This window comes from Pinus tabuliformis, chromosome 6 (genome assembly GCF_031772625.1).
Source record: "Pinus tabuliformis cultivar Carrire ecotype Pingquan chromosome 6, CPIR1, whole genome shotgun sequence".
Classification (NCBI taxonomy): Eukaryota; Viridiplantae; Streptophyta; class Pinopsida; order Pinales; family Pinaceae; genus Pinus; species Pinus tabuliformis.
Genome location: NC_142292.1, coordinates 678,357,162 through 678,379,612, shown reverse-complemented (window position 1 = coordinate 678,379,612; position 22,451 = coordinate 678,357,162). Strand labels below are relative to the sequence as shown.

The 22,451-nt window shown below is 37.4% G+C and overlaps 2 protein-coding genes across 2 annotated transcripts; one reads left to right on the top strand and one right to left on the bottom strand.

The window, feature by feature from the left end:
• Window positions 1-2,623: 2,623 nt before the first annotated feature.
• Window positions 2,624-21,994, bottom strand: LOC149260465 (uncharacterized). The gene is made up of 3 exons (XM_089459276.1): window positions 21,845-21,994; window positions 15,265-15,393; window positions 2,624-3,171 (listed from the first exon to the last, which is right to left on the bottom strand). The coding sequence occupies exons 1-3, from the start codon at window positions 21,992-21,994 to the stop codon at window positions 2,725-2,727; spliced, it is 726 nt and encodes a 241-aa protein (XP_089315402.1). The 3' UTR covers window positions 2,624-2,724.
• On the top strand, window positions 8,559-10,293 carry LOC149260466 (peroxisomal OPC-8:0-CoA ligase 1-like; the record flags this gene model as incomplete). Its single annotated transcript, XM_089434071.1, has 6 exons — window positions 8,559-8,654; window positions 8,739-8,806; window positions 9,089-9,191; window positions 9,249-9,375; window positions 9,600-9,769; window positions 10,099-10,293. Coding segments are annotated over 6 exons (759 nt in total), but the record flags the coding sequence as incomplete, so codon positions are not given.
• Window positions 21,995-22,451: the final 457 nt, after the last annotated feature.

Here is a 22,451-nt window from a genome sequence, read left to right as displayed (position 1 = left end):
GAGATGGAGGTAAACACCCCACTTCCACTCCAAACGAAATTTTGTTGATGTTGTCAAACGTGAACTGAAAGAGTAGATCGGTGGCGCTTCCCTTGGGTAGCGTGTTGTCCAAAATAAGGATGAGATTTTGGCGCAAGGAGTCTTGTACCAACTTCAAGACATAAGTGAGACTAGATACAGAGTAAACCTCTAAGACAGACGCATTTCTTTGATGAATCCATTGTTCTCCATCCATTGACGTCAAACAATCCATCACCGAAAACATCTACAAAGGCACTCCTAAAGTGGAGGCCCTTTGGAAACCTAGCTGTGAGAATTTACTCCACATTCACTGGATTGCTGGTGAGGACAGTGGTTTCCGGAAGGCCTTTGGCAATAAAAGTTCGCCGCATCCGATCAAGATTTCTGAAATAGAATCACACAGATGGTTGAAATGTATAAACAATGGGGGGGAGAATGTCGACCATCAAGATAACGAAGATGGCCTCCGGAAGAATCATTGGGAATGCAAGCGGCCAATGAATGCCATGCATACTTAAACATCACGCCTTCCTCTTAAGACAATGGAATGGTGCATTTATTGCAAATTTATATTTACACCAATCATAGAACTATGGATTCATTGCCATGTTGAAGGCATAAATAAAGGGAACATGGTAAAGGTTACATCCACGAAACGTGGAGAACAATCTTTCAATGGGAGATACCAAATTCTGTTGAATCCGGAAAAAAATGGAAATTTAAGAATTCGATAGGTATATCGAATAATTTGGTCAGAATTTGGTTTGGTGCATGGTAGATAATCCCACGGTAATGTCAGTGAACGGGAGGGTGACATGGTTGTTGTGCGCTACAATTTGCAGTCTTAAGGCGAGCTTATTTACTTGGGAGTAATGCCTTGAGTTCTTAACATTTTGATTTAAATGATGTAACCAAGGTATGCCTAGTTATGCCTTGAGTTCTTAAGGCAAGCCTATTTACTTGGGAGTTATGCTTTGAGTTCTTAGCATTTTGATTCAAAGTACATCTTATAACCATAACACATGATTACACAATTTTATTGATGATAATAAAGAACACAATTTAAGTAGATATTAATTTATAAATTTATAACATATCATTCTAACCATAAACATATTAACGAGTTTCACGGTTTAGGTAATCATTTATGTTTATAACACACAAGATATTACATTATTCACAACTTAATAAGATTCGTCACGGTCCATAAGAAAATACATGTAAGTAATGTACATTTATTGATGTGTTTAAAGGCTAATGACAACTAAAGGAGAGACTTCGACTCTGCACCCAACCTTAGGCCAACCACACTACACCTATAATTCACACATTTTGGTGATAATTCATTCAGGATGTTGTATGCATAACCACAACACAAACTTACTACTTTAAGCACAACGATGAAAAACAAATCTTGGCCAGATGATCTTAAAAATCTTCCATACCTTTAAAAACAATTACTAATTGATAAACTTTATAATACATTTTAAACTCTTTATTTTAATGATCTTCCCAATCTTCCATATCTTTAAAAACAATTACTAATTGATAAACTTTATAATACATTTTAAACTCTTACACATATATTTTTTAATTAAATTAAAAAACTATTTTAATGAATAAAAAAATATTAAAAATGAAATTAATTATAATATTTTAAAAAATAAAATTAATTATAATACTTAGAACTTTCCGCACAAAATAAAAATGCCATAAATTTATGGAGATATGTTTTTCAAATAAATCTAAATCAACCTCCCTCTAAAATATTGGGCTTTAAAATTATAATAGTCAAATGGACTAGTGAAAACAAGAGAATTAAAGAACAAATATTTCATACAATGCCATAAATTTATGGAGATATGTTTTTCAAATAAATCTAAATCAACCTCCCTCTAAAATATTGGGCTTTAAAATTATAATAGTCAAATGGACTAGTGAAAACAAGAGAATTAAAGAACAAATATTTCATACGGTAGTAACTTGCGTTGTAGTTTTGATTCAACATATCCTAAATAAATAAATAATTTTTTTTTCAAAAATATTATTTATAATTGCTGTTAACATAAAAATAATTATATATATTTAATTAGTTTTAATTAAAAACATTATAATTATTAGTATTCTCATTCCGCTTATTTTTTTGGTCAATATTACATTTCAGTGTCTAGTATAAATAAAATATTTTATTATAATTATTAATATTCTCATTCGTCTTATTTTCAATTTTTTTTTTTTTTGGTCAATATTACATTTCAGTGTCTAGTATAAATAAAATACTTTAAAAATATTTCAAATTTGCTCTTGAAATTATAAATTAAATATTTTTATATAAATTAAATAATATAATTTTATATTATCTTTATAAACATAAAATAATTAAAAAATATCACATTTCTCTTCAAAATATTTCTATAAACTCTTCTAATATCTATCTATATTAACTAATCTATTTCGATATAAAATATAGAATACACATTTCAAATATGAATCATATAATACACATTTCGGTATGAAGCAGATAATACACAAGCGGAGAAAAAGTACACCTATCTATATAAATATCACTAAAATTGCACTAGATCTATTCGTGATTAAGCAAGTTCTATACTGCTATATATAAAATCGCAACAAAGGCACAGATATGCAGACTGTAATAATAATATAAAGTTTGAAACGTCGATAATCCAAAATGAGATGTTTTTAGATCCGGGGGAGTGACTTCAAGGAATGTTGACGCCTAATAATTTTCCATGCATTATAATTACCATGCGGAGTGCGCCTACCCGGAGTGGAACGGAAGAAAGAAGACCTCAGGTCCACAAGGTGAACGTATATTGAAGGTGCGTGGGCACCGGATAAAACGAGAAGCTTCCTTATCGACACATAAATAAATTTCAGACATTGTATTAGTATGTCCTTTCCAAATCCCTGAACATCTCTACCAAGTACACTTCTGAAACGGTCCGCTGGGTATGGGACTTCCTTGTTTGGATGAATGCGGTGCTCACTCAACACAAGCAGAAGATTAACCTGTTCTGCGAGCGCGACAGTTTTGCTGAAATAATCGCGTTGGCTATCAAGATTCGAGAAAGCTCCATGATACTGCCACTCGTGTTCCCTGAAATAGCCGCCTGTGGTGTGTATATCCTGTAATTTGATGATAAATAAAGGATGGAAACAATTCATATTAAAATCACTAGCAATCGCTCTATAGATTCTATCAAGACTCGCAAATCTCAATGTGAATACATAAAAAGTACAAGTCTCAAACACTTTGAGTTCTTCTCAATCACAGCAGACAATTTATAATTTACAAACCACAGAGGCAATTTACAAACTACTATGGCAAAAATGTGGTTAAAGAAGCGGGCAACACCTCAATGCTCATTTATTATGTTCACAGTAAACATAATAAGGGGTTCATAGTCTGTAGAAATAAAATATGAAGCGTGGACAGTTATTTTTTCGATTCAATTTGTATAGGTCGACATAATAAACCTTCAAACTCAATCTAGAAGCAAAAATATAAAACATTCTTCGCAAGCTAAACTCAACAGTTGGGACCTTATTACTCTAGTTCCAACTTGTTACGTTATGGGCAGGTCACATATATGCATCTGAACCTGTTGAGAATTCTCTACCTGATCAGAGTTCTGAAGGAAGTGGCCCTCTATTGCCTGAGTCCTTGGGTTTTGAAAATTTACATGTGACAGTTTCAAGAGGACACATGCCAACTGCTCCCCCTGAGCCAGAATGGGAGGAAGATGATGTATATTTGAAACATCGAAAGGAAGCATTGGGGATGGTCACGTATATTTTGCCAGCCTATTTCCATGAAGTCCATTGAATTTTTTTAAGGTGATCATTACTGACAATTGGGAAGGCATGAACATATATTATCATCGCTTGTTTTCAAGTAGGGCTGCAAATCGACATTCAAAGGACGCTGAAAGAGCTTATTTGCGAGGCGATCACAGCACTGCTAGGAATATTTCTCTAAAATCAAAAGAGAAACATTTGGCTGCAGATAAACTAAATGCTAAGGCAGCTGCAGAAATTCTTCAAATTAGAAATGAAAAACATAAGGACATTTGGAAGTTAGATCTCCATGGGCTTCATGTGGCAGAAGTGGTGCAGGCCTTGGAATTGCGATTGGAATTGGGCGCACCCGTTGTTTACTACTAAGGGAAAAAGAGGTGGTCACCCTTGGTCAGTGATGGTCGTTGGAATTCCATACCCACTATATAGGAGCAGCTGAGAGGTGAGGAGGACAGGACAAGACATATCGTAGAAGGAAAAAAGTTCCAATCTTCTTCTCATCTTGTACTGTCCTCCTTGCGAGTCGCTTTCATTCCACGCGAACATTTTATACATGACAGAGTCAGTCCGTATTAGACCATCAATTCAATTCGTGTTTCAAGTCCCTCTGTTGATTTTGGGAGGTAAGATTCTCTGATCCCATTCTCATATTTCATATAAGTTTTATTAGTGGGACACTTGTTTTCAGGAGCTTTTCCATTTTATTTTCAGTGGGTCGTATCTGAATCTGGGATCCAGTGGACCCATTTACAATCCTATTTTTTACTATGCATTATCCTCTGTGTTTCTGAACACAATTTTGCCAATTGGGGTAGGTAGAGAAGACGGCTAATACGTCCATAAGGAATGTGAGTGCAAGTTGTGGGGGGCATCAAACTGTTTTGGGTGTCTGTGAGTGTGCAGATTTGCGTAAATGTGGAAGACTAAAGCGTTGTTGCAGTATAGCTTTTTGGGCTTCCTGCATTGATAATCTAGCGACCCAGTTTTTATTTTTTCTGGAATCTATAGTTCAATTTGATTTCTTGGTCACCTGGATCATTGATATGGAAGAAGCCAATGGTAAGCAAGCATTCTTGTTCTTGCCTTTTTATTTAGCTGAAAGTTAATTTTAAAATCAATTAATTATTAAAAAAATATTTATGTACAAGTTGGTTATACAAGCAATTGCATTACTTATTTCAAGAAGATTTCCCAAAATACTTTGAAAAATAGAATATATGAATTTAAAATGAGTTTCAAAATTTTAATAATATTAATTTCTATAATTAAATAAATGATTTTTATTAAAAATAATAACAGTAATGTTTAGGAAAAGCATCTTACAATTAGTTAATGTTTTAGTTGTAGTGTCAACCAGCAATGTAAGTGATTTGTTTTAATATTTGCAAATTCAGCTGACGAAGAGCTAAATTGGGCTGAACCCGCCTGTGCATGTTGCAGTGTCGATGTGTCCTTCATCAACGCTGCTGAGCGCTTCACAACTTCAAGCTCAACGACTCAGATGGACCTTATGTAAACAAGTAAGAAATGAATTAATGAAGATTCCATTTTCCTTCTTTTGATGCAAAAAACGTCTAGGCGGGAAAAAGTAAAAGAGGGTGATTTCAAATGGTGGGCCTTACGAGGAGTTTTGGAGCACTGTGCAAGCTGCTTTTTTAAGCAGAATTATTGAGCCAATTTGGATGTCCCCAGAGACAACTTGTGGGCCATATGCGGATGGTAGCAAAGTCTTATGTTGATGTGTTCCATCAAATAGAGTAATGTGGAAGTGCGAGGATGTTGTTTTCAATGAGGTAACGGAACCAACATCGATTATCTGAAGTAGTGGTTGAATCTCGGTGCAACCATTCAGAAATAGAGGAATGGCATTCGTTGTCAAGGTTGTCTCCATAATAGAACAAGAGGTTTCTTTTTCCCATGATAGGAGTACCTGCAATTCATCAATTTCACCACAATACAAAATTCGCGTCAAAGAAGATGTGACATGAATGCGGAATCTAATCTAACAAGGCTAACTGTTGATGGTGAAACAATAATAAGGGCACAACCTACACGGGGAGGAGAATAACCTCTCATATTAACCACCCAAGGTAGTCCACGTTAACAAAATGCTTTTTATTTGATTCAGGGACAAGCTACATATTGTTCAAATTCGGAAGCACCTCGAGCGGCTCAAATATGCTTATAGTCTTACAGTACCGTCAAAACATCAATGAAATAGGAACATTTCCCAGCCAATCCTAATATTGATCCTACACATTAAGAGATGTGGTTCAATCGAGGCATTTGCCATGTATTTCGCTCACTTAATTTACCCTTTGCAGACCCTTCTAAAAGGCTGACTGGACTCCTTATGGATTTGTAATAATTTATGATATATTAACTATTCTGTGAACAAGGCACAATTTTTTTTCTTTAATATGCTATATTCGGGTGTACTCACTGTGCTTGTGCATTTCTGCACATTTTAGGGATGTTGAATAGCAGCCATTGCATATAGCGAACACGCTATTCAAACACCATGTATAGCTATTGAATCTGAAAGTTCACACATTCCTTCAATCCAGGCATATAGAAGAACTATCTGGGGCCAAGCTGATGTTTGTAATAAGAGCTATCTGGGTCCTCCCTCTTGTCAGAAACAGGACCCTGAAAACAGCGGCCAGACCATAACAACAATCAGATTCCATCAGTCACACAACAGTGGCCAGATTGCAGACTATCATGGGCAGTTTCTATTTATTTGCAGCCTGACCAACCCATCTAAATGCAGCAATCTGGAAAAGAGGAGTAATTCAATTCCCATTTTCTTTTTGTACAAAGTTAAAAAGAGGCAAATGGAGTATGATGTGAAAGGGGAAAGAATGTGGGCAGTTTCAATATAATTTTAGCCTTACCAACCCATGTAATTTCATGGACTGAAAGGAAGGGCTTTGAATGACCTCGCCTCCTACCTATCCTTAGGTGTGGACAATCAAAATTTGCTCTAAAAATGTGTGCTCACACCATGTTTTGTCTACTGGTATTGTTAGTATGTCAGTTTCTTACGCACCACACATGCAGAGTTCAGAGTTGAATGACACTTGCCCCTACTACGGACTGTGTTCTCCTTGGAAACCAGCAGATGTTGATGTTGGAGACATGTTCACCACAGAGGAAATTAGGTGTGAGTGCTTAACAATAGGGCTGACACAACAGGTGTTACAGTCCCTGCCTTCCAAATTTCAGAGGTAAACTCTGTATGTTGACACTTTACCATATTCACTTTAGGGAGGCTGGCATCATATACCTATTTTGAACCCAATCTTGAACTCCATGGGTAGCAGTCATACGCCAATGGTGTTGCACATGGCTTACCCAACATGGGATAATATTGGCATTTGCATGGGATGAGTTGACCTAGTAATAAATTTAGGTACAATTCGGTAGCAATGATGAGTTAAACGTTAATTATGTACATGTTAGTAATGCAGTGGAGTTGATCCTAGCTAGGCAACCATCATCATTATACATGTTCTAGCTGTGTGTGTATGTATATATAAAGCTGGTTGGGTGAAGCTACAGATTTATTAGAATCCATTTTGTTTCCACAAGGTTCTACTATATACCTGCATGTTGGAAACCATGGCTGAAGTAATGTTGGGCTGCATTTTTACAACTAATTATGCACACACTTATCATTCTATGAACATTGCATGATGTCTGAATTGGATATTAAAAGCACATGATTCTAGGCATTAATGAAGCACGGATTGTCTTGACTCTACCAGTTGTGGAAGCCAAGGTTACAACTCATTTGGTGGTGGTTATTGCTAAGGTGACAACCCTTAACAGGGACATTGATTGTTTAAAAGAAGCCACCTGCGTGTAGATTTATAAAAAAGGGTGACTGACACACATGTTGTGACAGCTATGATGGAGAGATGGTGCAGGGTCTTATGTTGAAGGGTATGGTGATACTTAACTCCTCGCTAGTGTAATACACCCTAGAAAGGAGCGAAGCGCGTGAGGTTGGCAAAAGAGAGGACGTATTTCTTTTTTAGGCATTCCTTCCTTGAATAAGGAGAATCTGGTTTATGGTCACCAAAGGCTGGCAACGATAAAGGACCATATTTGCATTTCCTGCAACTAACAACCATCATCATTTCTTCCATGATCTAACATGCCTGAGGATTGCTAGGAAGGTGTGACTATTGGTTTATACCTGTTCTAGCTGTCTGTGTATGTATACATAAAGTTGGTTGGGTGAAGCTACATATTTATTGGAATCCAGTTTGTTTCCACAAGGTTCTGCTATATGGCTGCATGCTGGAAACCATGGCTGAAGTAATGTTGGGCTGCATTTTTACAACTAATTATGCACACACTTACCATTCTATGAACAGTGCTGAACTCCCCATGCACAATGAGACAATGGGTGCATAGTAAACAGTTTGTATACCTAGAAGTGCACACCTTATGCTATTGTAAAGTTGTAAGAGCATATGTTTTGTAGCCACAACAATTATCTTTCAAACAGGAAGGGTATTCTCCAGTCAATGAATCTATGCTTCCACAAAGTGGTGCATGAAGGCACTATGATAGCTCCCAAATCACAGCGTAAATATGATGTCATAACAGTCTCTTCCGTAGATTAATTTTTCCCAAAAACAATATATGAAGGTTTCAGCTTCTCCATGCAGGATATTTTGGTAATGTTGAAGCTACTGAGTTAATGGCTGAAAACTGGGGATATATGTTACATCGGTGAGGAAGGCTTCCTTTTTGTTGTGGACAGAATAAAGGAGTTGTTCAAGTACAAAGTATTTCAGGTACATAGCATTTCAAGGACCTTTTTTATAGTAAATGGAAACCCAAAATATTGATCTTCTCAGAGAAGACTTATATTTTGTCAGGTTGCTCCAGCGGAATTAGAGGAGTTGCTCCTCTCGAACCTAGATATTACTAATGTTGCTGTTATTCCGTGAGTGCCATTTACTACTTCTTGATCTGATATACTTCCCAAGTTCCCACTTGTTGATCTGATATGCTTTCAAATGTCTATATGCAGCTAGATTTACCACTTGTTTAGCTAGCAAATATTTTTCAAGTTTTAGTTAGAATTGAACACTTGGGCTGGTAGCCCAGATGACCTTTGAAACATTAGTTGATGTCCTTTTTCGTTTTCAAATTAAGCCAAAGATTCTTGCAGAGATGCTATTTATTTAAGCATGAAACTCTCTTCCTTCTGGGGTGTGTGTGGTAGGTATCCTGATCATGAAGCAGGTCAAATACCGATGGCATTTGTTGTGAAGAAGTCAAACAGCAATTTCTGCGAAGAGGATGTCATAAATTTTGTTGCAAAACATGTAAATGGAGCACTTGAGTTTCTATATGTTTCCTTACTTTGCTATGGTTGAGTGCAGGTTTCACCATACAAGAAGATACGTCGAGTAGCATTTGTCAATTCAATTCCCAAGTCCCCCGCGGGCAAAATCTTAAGAAAAGATTTGATTCATCAGGCTATGTCCACCTCCAGAAGTGACTCCCACAGTCAAACCATTAATCTCATGCATAACAAGATTATATGGAAACAGGATGAAATAATAACTGATTAGTCCAGAGGCTCTGGATGATGATTAGTCTAGCTCAAGGCGTGGCTCGATCGATGGTTTGCTTTGCGCACTGAGATCGTGAACGAGGATCTCAGCCTGATATAACCCTATCCTTTGTAATACAAAACGAGATGGGATAAGAACTTTGAATTGCGGCTGCAGACCTTAGTAGGAAACGATCCCGACAAAACCTCTCCCTGGTGTTTAATGGAAGTAATAGGCTTACAGGCCTTTACTCACGGTCAACGGAGGATCAACCGGAGGAGAAAATTGATGGGTTTTTCTCAGAAACTCCGGAGGATTTGAAGACATCATGCACTGTTCATAAAATGGTAAGTGAAAATTAAACAGGACTGAGAGTCAATGGAGGATCAACCGGAGGAGAAAATTGATGGGTTTTTCTCAGAAACTCTGGAGGAATTGAAGACGTCATGCACTGTTCATAAAATGGTAAGTGAAAATTAAACAGGACTGAGAGAGCTTCAAAATTAAAGAGGACTGAGAGAGACGATGACCTAACCTGGAAGAAATGATGTTGTGCAAATGTTTTCTAAACAACAGCTCCGACTCGATTTCCAGCTCCGTTACCCGCTCGTGAGATTGTCAAACCAGGCTCCTCTGTCAGTTTGAACAGTGCTATACTCTGTGAGATTGATCCAAGAAAGTTGCCGATAGTTTGATCCAAGAAGGCTCCCGGTCATGGAAGCACGGAAACCGCAGAACAGTTGATCGTGCATCAGAACAGTTGTGCACCGCAAAACAGGGACCGCATGACTGGGTAGCTACCAAACTGACAGAAGGTACCATACCGCATCTTTCTCCGAAAACAGAATGCGCCATTACTACTGGAGCTTAAGAATGCATAAGCTGCGAAAGAGAACCGCCTTCCATGAATAGACGACGCCGCTCGGTTTTCTCAATCAATGCTTCACCCGGTTATTATAGTCATCCATTCCTCCATGCAAAGAGAATTAAGACATCACTTCTTGAAAAAGGCAGGCAATAATGACGGGTATCAGCCACCGACCGACCATCTATTTTTCCCAGAAGCATCCACTTCCTCATACAGATTAAACCGGTCTTTACTCTACTCTGGAGTGTTGGGCTTTGTGTGACGGTTACCTACATTCTCGCTCAGTTGTTTTCTTTAATTCTCGTCGCTCACAAGGTCCCTGTACCCCACTGTGAACCTGGTCCCTGCTTTTCAAAATGCGATTGCAGAACTCCCGATTGTGCCGCTCTATTCCGACGCCACGTGTTAGCACGAGAAACAAAGGGACGACGAAAGTCCCTTTCAAAGGAAGGCCTATCGACCTAATAAATATTTGAAGAAATAGAGATACAAACTAATTCAAATCAAAATTAAAAATGTTACCCTAGATCCAGCAAACTGAATAAGATACATGTATTCAGATTGTTTTAAAAGAGCTATTGGTTGATAGTTTTCACATAATATTGAGCAGAAATTAAAACAATGTTACCACAAATTCATGAAGAAGAACACCACCGCAAATTGAAACCCCAAAGACTTTTGCATTTATTCCATAAAATTGACAAAAGAGCTTGAAAGCTTAGTACATGATTCGAAGATCGGATGAAAAAATAGACTGACACAGACCTCTAATTTATAGATAAATTCTCCAACGGCTAATTCGTTTGATCCCTATCAAAATAATCTTGACCGTTGAAAAAGATTTGATTACCTTTTAATCTCGTATGTCAAAATTATTTATTTTTTGAGGAATTTCGAATTTTTTATTTAATTCCTTTTTAATTAACTCTAAAATAATAACTTTGAGTTAATTACCCAAAAATTTGACTTTGACTTAACTACCAAGGTCCAAGGGTCCAAGACTTCTTAAAATTTTCAATTTTCTCTTGGCCCACGACCTTTAAAAAAAAAAAAAAATTAAGACTCGCGAATTTTTCCTTTGGAGAATTTAAATTTACCTAGGACATAAAATTAATTAAATTTTTTGACTTAGGATTTTTAATTTAATTTGGCCAGAAAATTTAATTAATTGACATATGAGGGGATTAATTATTTTTCCAACCCTCTAATACTTAGCCATGGTGTCTAATTATGAGGGGCGATGCACTAAATCAAGATTTTACATTTTAATACATGAAGGGGGAAAACCCGTTCATTATAGACCATCAAAAAATACCCATTTCTGTGACACAAAATATAATCCAATAAACCAAGTGACTTGTAATAAAATAATTTAGCCAATTAGCTAGTATAATTCTCAAATCACTTTTACATAGACTCGATCTAAAACACTACGACTCGCCTAAAATCTTAACGACAAAATCCACTCTAGCTTTGGGGTAAGAATGGAGGGAAAAACTTTGCCGATCATTTGTGTCTAAGGACACAGATGAATCAATGAGACAAAAAACCTCTTAGAATGGAGATCATCACCAAAACCATAGGTTTCCCTAGCCTGTTACATACAAACGCGGTCATACTGAGATTATTTACATTTTACATATGCAAAATGGGCTGACATAATCATAAAACTATCAGCTGATGATGAAGTCTGATTGGCATGGACACTCGAACATGATGGATCCCTTTTGCAAAAAAAGGGGTGTACTGCTATGGGGTCATTGACACAGAGTGGTCAACACAGGGTATAACCATAAAGGCTATCAAAGTCTCTCCCATGGGCACCTTGATAAAATATTGAGTTCATTGAGGAGAAAGCTATCCAAAGGCTAAGTTTCCCCCTGCCAATATGTTGTTTTGGGTTGTGATACAGATGGGCTTTGCAATAACTACGAGTCATTAGTTGTTCCTGAGCATGGTTCTTGCCAAACTGGCAGTGCCTCTAAAGTGGATGGATTAATTCTCATAAAATAAAACGCAGTTCAGAATGTTTGCATAATTTGACAATGTGTGAAAAGTTGACTGGACAAAAGATGCTCTGAAAGTAGAACTACAAGTGTTGGAGGATGGGACTGTGTCAATTCCGAACGGTGAACAATCATCACAGCGTTACAAGAACTGACACTGTTAGCCACCTTTCAAAATTAAAAAAAGCCAAAATCATGGGTTTCCAACAGGACTGCTTGCATCTAGAACATGCAGATAATGGTTACACATGGTAAATTCAAAAATGCCAAAAGCTTGGATATCCAAAGGGACTGCTTGCATGTAGAACAAGCAGATAATGGTTACACATGTGGTTTGTTGGGAGAGAATGAAGATGATCGACAAGACCAAGATGGGAAAATCAACAACCTTAGTTGGTTTCGGTTGGTTAAAGTGCTCGATGGTTAATAAGTTAGGGAGCCAAAATGTTAAACCAAGGTTTTGACAAACAACCATGTGTCACTTTCTTGTCCATTTCAGCACCCCCTGGAAGCATTCCAAAAACAATTTTCGTCGTACTTTTGAAAAACTAAAGTCTAAAGAATAAAAAGCCTAATAAGGAAAGGCAAAATATTCCAATAGACCTGAATATGAAAGCCATAAAGTTGGCTAGATCCTAAACTATTACATCTTTTTGGGTCGCTAGTGAGCCAAAGAATTATAATAGACTTATTACACATTGAATTTCAACTAGACACAGAATTAAGGAAAGGCAAAATATTCCAATAGACTTGAATATGAGAGCCATAAAGATGCCTAGATCCTAAACTACTAGATCTTTTGGGTTGCTAGTGAGCCAAAGAATTAAAATAGAATTATTAAACATTGAATTTCAATGAGAAACAAAATTTTGTTACAATTTTCTGACATTCCAAAGAATATTTGGCACTTTTTCCTCAAATGCAATTAACAGATATGAAATCTGATTTAATCACTGTATGTGTACTCCCAACATGTGCTGATCTAGTAACTTTGCAGCGATGTTGATTTCCCTCATAAACATGTGTCAAATATGGCAACATAGATGTTGCACGGCAATTCTTTGCAATATCATGAAGTGAAATGCCATCTCGAAAAATAATGATTGTAAGGTATGGAGTATGTGGAATATATTAAAATGCCCTTGGCTTTTTTTTCCAATTGCAACAAGAAGGCATGAAGCCAAATTACATAATTCTCTAATTTTGTAAATGAAGAGTTACTAGAAATCCATAAACATGGAAACTTTCTTGTTAATAGTAACATATAATTTAGTGGGGACGCTAACTGATCCTAGTCCAAAAATGAGGAAAATGAGATTACTAGTGCAGATAATATCCTTGTTACAAAAATAGTTTTGAAGGCACTTACTGATGATCTGAGGAGGGAATTCCAAATGCTTGATGATGTTTATTTTTGGAAGTGCTTTCCAGTGGACGGGATGATGTCACAACAAGAATTACACACCTCCCTTGTAATGCATATACACATCAATGTTCCCCTAGTGCCAAACTGTGTTTCTTTTATGCTTTTCAGCGTTGGAAATGGGGCCATGTCCCATGGTAATGAATCAATCCCTCATGATAAGGAAGATCCCCACCTCTCAAAATTCCAATCCAACACTGAAAATATACACCTAAAAGCCATGACAAAACATAAATATATGCCCCTTACAAGTGCCATGCCTACAAATATTCTCATTTGGTCTAAAGGAAACTCATAAGAAGTCCCAACACTTGTTCCACCCTGATGGACCTTATATGAGCACTCTTCTTGCAAGAATGTTACATTTTATTATGTCGTGAACATTCAGATAACAACTGTATCAATTAGTCCTCTAAATTGCTTTCACTTTTGAACAATTGTCAAACTATTCATATGGATGTATTGTATGATTCTTGTAAATGGCATGTTCATATGCTAATTGGCACAATCAATAGCAATGTTGTCTAATGCAAATTATGGCATTACCGACATGTGATAATATTTTAAGAGACACTATCAATTGTAAGTTGAGAGCATACCTAGCAAGAATTCCTACAATATTCTTCACCAGTTCACAACTGCTAGATCACCTTTTCCTCACAACTAAGCAACAGCACACTGGGTTGACTCTTTCTTCACGAACGAGCAACAAGGGCGAGAGCAAGGAATGTCAAACGAGAAGGAGTTTGAGCAAAGGACCATAGAATGAGCAAGAGTTCAAAGCAAACTAAGAATTCAAATCCCTAGGCAAGGCAATTACATTGAATGCAAACAATTACTACAATTTGCCAACCCAACACCACACATTAACTCTCTTCATCCATATTGATCAGATCTCCTATCAATTTATGGACACCCAATGGCACCATGTTGGAGGACTAACGAAGCAAAATGAGGAGAAGGTTGAGCCAGAAATTCACTGAAAGGAACCTCACCAAAGTCAAAGGAAGAGTTAAAAAAGCTCAAAAAAGTAGAAGCAACAGACTACTCCCATACAATTCACAACAAAAGCTATGCCTTTCCATTTCATTAATGGATGGTAAATTGTCAGTTGCGTCTCACTACCCATTCGATTAGACTCCATATCAAACCCCTTCTAGGACAATATGCATAAAGCATTCACTTCGCAAGATTTGTACAGTGAAATAATTGTAAATCAATGCCTGCAATTTCATTAGAAAAAGCATTTGCAGCTGAAAGCTGTGTCTGCCATTTCATTAACATTAACAAATAGTTTTGCTGCACAAGGCAATGCCCAGCTTCATTGAAAAACAATCTTTGAAATTCTTACAATTTGCAAGAATCATACAATGCATTTAAAATACCTGAAGACTTTAAAATAGATAAAAGGCCCTAAATACATTACATGATCTAATAAGCATTTGAATGAGTTATTACTGCCCGAGATGTCTAATTTCAAAATAACATGAGCTGATTTTCGATCTAAAATAAAGCATGTAAAGATGTAAAGATTGGCAGACATACCAGGAAGATGGCGAAAGGCGTTCTCATATCAATTCTAGCACTCCCTTTCTTTTCAATTCTACCCATTCCACATGTTTCCACCACCTCCTCTGGACCATTCTTTAAGTTCTTTTCCACCACCACCACCACCTGTTATAAAAAGTTAAAACTAATACCTCTTCAAAAAACTCAGAACAAGTTTTCAGTTCAATAATAAGCAGTTTTTAAAATGCATTTTTTCACAAAACATGTTTAACGAGGTCTATCTTCGATGGTCCCCACAAATACTGGAACTATTTTTGTTTTTAAAGCTATATTCTTTTTCAAATAAAAACACAATTAACAAGTGTTGCAAGGCAGCTTAGTCCCTGCCATTCAAATTAGAAATTATGCTCTTGAAAAAATTGCATATATAAGGTCCTAACATGGTACATAAAAAAACATAACATAAAACTTGTGATCTGATATCAATCATCAAATAAAGTGAAAGGAGAAGATCAAGATTTTTGGTGCCCATGACATTATATTGTACCTTTGTCATTACTTTATGGAAAATAGTTACTCATATGTATCTCTAAGCGTGCAACTGTAAGGATGAATTAATTAGTGATGTCGAAAATATCTATAAATAGCTATGCTCACTGTCCATGACACTTTTTTCCCAGGGAAATATCTAGGCAGATAAACCTGAAGATCACTTCCCTATTAACAAAGCCTAACCCCGAGGGCATTGAGGAGAATTGACCCAGTGACCTCTCATTAGAGACAAGCTTTTAGCAACGGGAACTCAACCAATTGAGCTAACCCTCGAAGCTGTTAAAATTAGAAAGACGTCGGAAGAAGATAGCTTGACAAGATTTGAAGCTTCAATATAAATCCATAGAGCAGGTTCTTCGTGATCCAAGTAGCTTGATTGTTTCTTGCTTGTATACTATAGCTAGCTTTCTCACAATAAATGACCTCCTATGGATCTCTACCATGGAAAACAATTATCAGAGCCTTTAGAGACTTGACCCAGTGACCTCTCATTAGCAAGGAGCTTTAGCCAACAGGAACTCGACCATTTGAGCTAACCCTCAAGACTCTTAATCTTAGAAAGACATCGGAAGAAGAGAGCTTGACAAGATTTGAAGCTTTAATATAAATCCATAGAGCAGGTTCTTCATGATCCACGTAGCTCGATTGTTCCTCGCCTGTATAATATAGCTAGCTTTCTCAAAATAAATGACCTCCTATGGATCTCTACCATGGAAAACAATTATCAGAGCCTTTACAGACTAAAAACGCACCTATATGTCTATCGTTAAAGCTAATTAATCAACCATTGTTGGTTGCACCCATTATGGAAGAGATCTGTCCATGACAGTTACCAAAAGCCAATCTCAGAAAACTGTTACAAAGATGTACAGATGGTGCTATGGTGTTTTCTTGGTGTTCAATTTGTTCGTAGACTGACTGTTGCCGTCATCACCTGAATTGTTCAATCAGTATCGAAAGTTAATTTGTGGTTTATTATTGGGTTGTCTGGTGGTTATAACTTATATCTTTGAGCATCTTCCTACATGTAGTTGATCTAAACATAAACATGGTGGATTTACAGTTGATTTAAATAAGTTGTTCAACAAAACATTCAAGTGAAGCATGCCTTCAAGTATGGTTGGGGGAAGGTAAAACATATTGGGAAGAAGAAAGAGGAGACTCAAGGAAGCTAAAAGTCAGTGATTAACCATAGGAGTTGATGGGATTTCAGATTTTGTTAAGTCATAACTACTTGTACATTGTTCATAGATATTATGAGCCTTTAAGGAATTTACAGCTTGAATTCAAAGATTTAGTTCCAGGTTTTGATTGAAAATGAGGAAGAACTTGCACATCAACTAGGGAGTCTTGTGAATGTCCACTTTTCATGTTGCTGTGACTTGGTTATACTTTTTGGCTCAATGGGGATCTGGTAAATTTGAAGCATCCTTAGAACTTGTGTTGCTCCCTTATGCAATGATACTGATTGGAAATTATGTATGTAGTTCTTGTCATTGCATTTTTTCTTTCTCAGAAATGATATCAGGAGTTTCGACCTGCTGATCATGGGAAACTTCTGAATTGTCAAGCAAATGGATTTGTAAATCTGTCCATATGGGCTGTTGTTGTTTCTCTGATTGCAGATGGCTTGGTAAATCTGTCCATATGGGCTGTTGTTGTTTCTCTGATTGCAGATTTTGTTCGCAGTGATGGAGTTGAAGCACCAGCTATTCTTGCAAAGACCCTAATATGGAATGTTGTTGTTGCTGGGAAAGTTGATTACTATGTACCAAGTGCTACTGCTTTTGTTGATCGTCATAATGTAGTTGAAGCTGATTCATTAACTGTTGTTGGCTCGAAAGTTGATGTTGGTCAATCACCTTTTGGTGGTGGTTTGAAGATAACTGCTGGCTGGTTACAGCTGCCATTTGTACAAACGCCTGAATAGATGGTTGTTGTTGCAAGTAGTGGAGTGGTGTCTGGTTAATTTTCAACCAGACTCAACAATGCAAATTCTTTAATGAGTGAAGCTTGGCTGCAGATCCTGACAATGGAAATGCATGTTACGTGTTAAATATGAAACATGGATGCGAATATGAATATTTCCAGACTAAAATGATAATTGGTAGCACTTGATGCACCCTGCAAAAAACCATTTGATGATTAACCTTAAGCATAAGCACTATGTGCATTGCAAAAAAAGCATTTGACACATGTCCTTAAACCTAGCCACACTATGAACTGCATAAACCAAGGCCATGAAATTGAACTCATTTATATGACTACGTATGAGAGTTTGCATTATTTCTTCCATGTATTTGGTTTATTCTTCCTATGTATTTGGCACTATTAGTCATCGACTGCTACTGACACTGCAATTTCAATGTGGGGCTATAGAAAATAGATTCTATTGATCCAAAATGGGCAAAAAAGGGTGACCTTACGCCCCTCCAATACAAGCGAGAAAATAGGTGTAGGAGAAGTGTGGGTGAACCGACCAACTATTAATGATTTATGAAGTAGTAGAGTTTCAGTTTTGTTAGCTGATCTACTCTATAGGCCCATACATAACTGGGTGGCATGGCATTGATTTACTTCACTGCACTTTAGTAGTGGCAGATATCTTCCTAGGTAGTCAAGGTATAGGGAGAAGTAAGATATAGTGTTTCAGGTGGTCCATTCTTTGTTTGGTGCCTTTGGTAGAGATAGATCCCATGCACACACCAAAAAATAGAGGAAACGCTAATGGATGTTCGCTCTGTTGTCTTTTCTTATGCTTATGGTGGCCAGATCTCGGTCCATTCTCAGTTCTTTGGTATCAGAGTGCCAGCTCCTTGATTAGGAGATTGCCTAGTTCTGAAGATAGATGCTTTATTCATGTAGAGGGAGGATGGAAAATATTGAAACATGTGATTTAGATGTTTATGGTGTCACACCTAGCCATGGTTCCAAAGGTCCCTGAGCTATGTAGGTTATGGTTCTTCAACAAGATTGTTACTAGATCATAGCAATCCAATTCATTCAGTATGACTGTCTTTCCTCTGGCACCAATCAAGGTTCCCAGCAACATAACAACATAAGTAGATTGGTTGGTTCATTCAGTAGGCTTCATTGATTAGTGTTGGATTGATTCACTGCACTATTTCGAAACAACTCTAACATTAACCAACGCAGAGATGTTGCAAGAAGCATGACTTATGAGAATTGAGAAAGGTCCTTACTGGGCTACTGCGTGAGTGATTGGATATGAAGCCAGCGTTACAGCCTTAACTTATGAGGTCACCTCCAGCAAAGGAAGGTGTACTGCCCTTCTCCAGGTGTATAGCCAAGTGATTAGCGGTTATAGTCATACCCCACATGCATAGATACATGCAAAAGTGCGAATCCTTCTTCACTACACTCTCCGTGACTAGAAATTCAAATAACATATATGAGATATTATTTGGATACCACCATCAAGCCTTCTATGCATTTAAAACCACTTTACAAGCATAAAGGTGTGGGATCCCATCAAGATCCATTTGCAGCATAGCTCAATATAGTTTTGGGCTTGCTCCAATTACTATGTTTCTGTTGTAATCTGCATGCCCAAACTATAGTTAGTCAGAAAGGCAAATTGCAAATAAAACTGAGCATGACCACCTTTGCATAATAAAATGCCAAGTGAGAGAGCGCTCAAAGGGGAAATAGACCCTCCAAAGCAATTTAGTCCCTTACCGTAAGAGAAGAAGGAAAAACAGAAGTTAATAAACCTTAACACAGGACCCGTGTAGACTCAGCTGATGCCCTAAAGCCAGTGGTGGTGAAAAGGCTGGCAAGACCTTCTACTTTCTTCAAATACTTGAGCAAAGCAATTAAATAGGCCCAATATTTGAATGATGAACAAAGTTAGATTTGCGTGAAGGCTCTCAAGTTTGGACCACAGCAAACTAAGAAATGACAGTGGTTGTGTAATTGTTGATTGCCCCAACTCTGATAATCTTGATGACAGTCAGCAATAACCTGGGAAGGTTTCTGCCACTTAATTTGGTTTACTAATTGTGTCTGGAGATTGCCCAATGCGGATGATGTCTGTGATTGCTGTACACTGGCAATTTGCTGTGTTTGCTGAGGAGCTGCTAGCTGTGGCTTGGATGGAGTTGAATTTGAAAGTGACTGCTGCAGGGCTAGGTTTTGAGGTTGTTGGAAAAGCTACTTGTAGTAGACTGTTGCTGTGTTTGCTGTGGAGCTTCTAACTGTGGTTTTGAGGGAGTTGAATGTGAAAGTGGCTGCTGCAGGACTAGGTTTTGAGGTTGTTGGAAAAGCTACACGGACTGTATCTTAAATAGACTCCTAATCGCTAAACCCTGGAAGCATGGTAATTCTCTGCAAAAGAAGTACTGCAACGCTCTTCTTTTGGTAATAGGAATACACCCCTTATCAAGTAAAAGACTTTATAAACTTGAGTTAAAAGAGAGATTCTGCATCCTAAAAACCTCATTAAGGAAAAAAAGACCAACAAGACTTTGATTCACAGATAGATAAGCTTGGGGTGCAAAAGTAACTCGATTTCTTTTAACGCCCTTGCTTGAGAGATCTGCACAGCATGAGTGATGGCATCAACTGAAACAAAAATTACAAAAAACAAAAAAACAAAAGGAGCCGGGCTAAAAGTTCATGATAAAACCCCCATTGCCATGCCTTACCCAGAAGAGCAATTGGGATTGGCAAAACGTTTGCAAAAAGCCGTGGAATAACCTCGTCACCATACACCCAACTGTGCGAAAAGAAATATTATTAGACACTTTCATTTTTTGGAACTTCTTCTCTTAATGTATCCTAAGAGCGCTGCACTGCAAAAGGTGGAAACCATAAATCAACTTACACTTGCACGTGATCTTTAGAACGTGATCTATAGAAGAATAGAACCTGATAAACAGATAATATTCTATCAACCTCACCAATAAACACCAAATGTCCATTAGCCCACTAAACATTTTTTGGTTCCCAAACCCGTAACTTTATATGAATGCTGAAATTTCCACTATTTTCAAGAGGGAAATATACTGTATACATAAAGAATACCTATTAAGAACTCAACTCGCTACAATTTCAACGGACAACACAGCTTGAGTTCTTCTACCTCCATGCATGTGGAGCTGTTGCCAAATGGCAAGCTGGAAAACTTGCCAAGATGATGGCCCAAGTTCAAAGAAAGCTCACAGTTCTGTGTGTCCTGTTTTGACCAGGAGGTACTATCTGAGTTTGTGCTGTGCTAAAGTGGCGCACATGATATCTTAGTAGATGAAACCAAGTATAAATACCATGTAACTTCCACCTAGTAGATGTTAGTATGGCTTGTTTTGACCTAATGTGGAGGTATTATGTGAGTTTGTGTTGTACTAAAGTGGAATTGATGTGAATGATATCTTTGCATAATAGATGTTAATATGGCTTGCTTTGCCTTAATGTGGATGTGCTATCTCAGTTTGTGCTCTGCTAGCCAAGAACAAGTACTAAGTGACTTTCAGATAATAGATGTTAATGATATCCTTGTGAATGAAGCCAAGAATAAGTCCTCAATAACTTCCACAAAGAGAGACACCTCAACGTCGGCATGGTAGCTCAACTATGCAAAAGATAGGGTAGTGGATGAAGCTGTGCAAAAGACGACAATACTACTTCGTAGTAATCAGGGGGCAGAAAGTTGGCAACACGGGAGGAGCGGCGCACTTAGTCAGGAACCTTCTCCAGCTTCGTTGTTGGCGGCTTAACATTCCTTTTGTAACAAACGCACATCACAACAAAATGCCTCAAACGCCCAAAAAACCCAAGAAGAGCATAACATCCGCTGAACTTCAAAACAAACGCACACACATCACAACAAAATGCCTCAAATGCCCAAAAAACCCAAGAAGAGCATAACATCCGCTGAACTTCAAAACAAACGTGAGGGGTTGTCTTGTTTGCCGAATTCCACATCTCATAAAAGCTGTTGGAGAACGCTACGAGATTCAACTCCTGGATTCACCCATTCTTTCATAACACTCAAAACAAAACAACACAAATGCAAGCAAATCCCAAATGCCTGATGATTACTAACCTCCATCCGCTTCTTGTTCTCTTCCAGTCGTTGCTTGGGAACTTCCTCGTAAACGTTCGCACTGTTCTCTGTTCTCTGTTTGCACTGTTCTTTGAACCCATCGCTGCCTTGCAAACAACTGCAACACCTTTTACTAAGATGCTTGTCCATCATATAAACAAATTCAAGAAAAACTGCAACTATATCATCAGTTCCCAAAGGATTAGCATGCAAACCTCTAAAACTGAATGCGCATTTCGGAACTTCATGACAGGATTCCAGGGATTCTCGAAGGCATGGAAAAAGAAAACAGAGGTATTTATTTATTTTTTAGGATATCGTGGTTCACGGACTTGCAGCACTTTGTTGCTAGTACGTGTAGGCAGTTATCGACGTGGAATAATATTGTGTCAATACATTTAAAACGGCAGTCAACACACATTGTGTGAATGTACTTTTTCGAGAGACATTGTGGCCCTAGAAGAGTTAGATATAAATTTGTAATACTTTGTAATAAGTGATGTGTGGTTTATAGGTTGAGGCTTAGATGTTAGATATAAATTTGTAATAAGTGATGTGTGGTTTATAGGTGAGGCTTAGATGTTAGATATAAATTTGTAATAAGTGA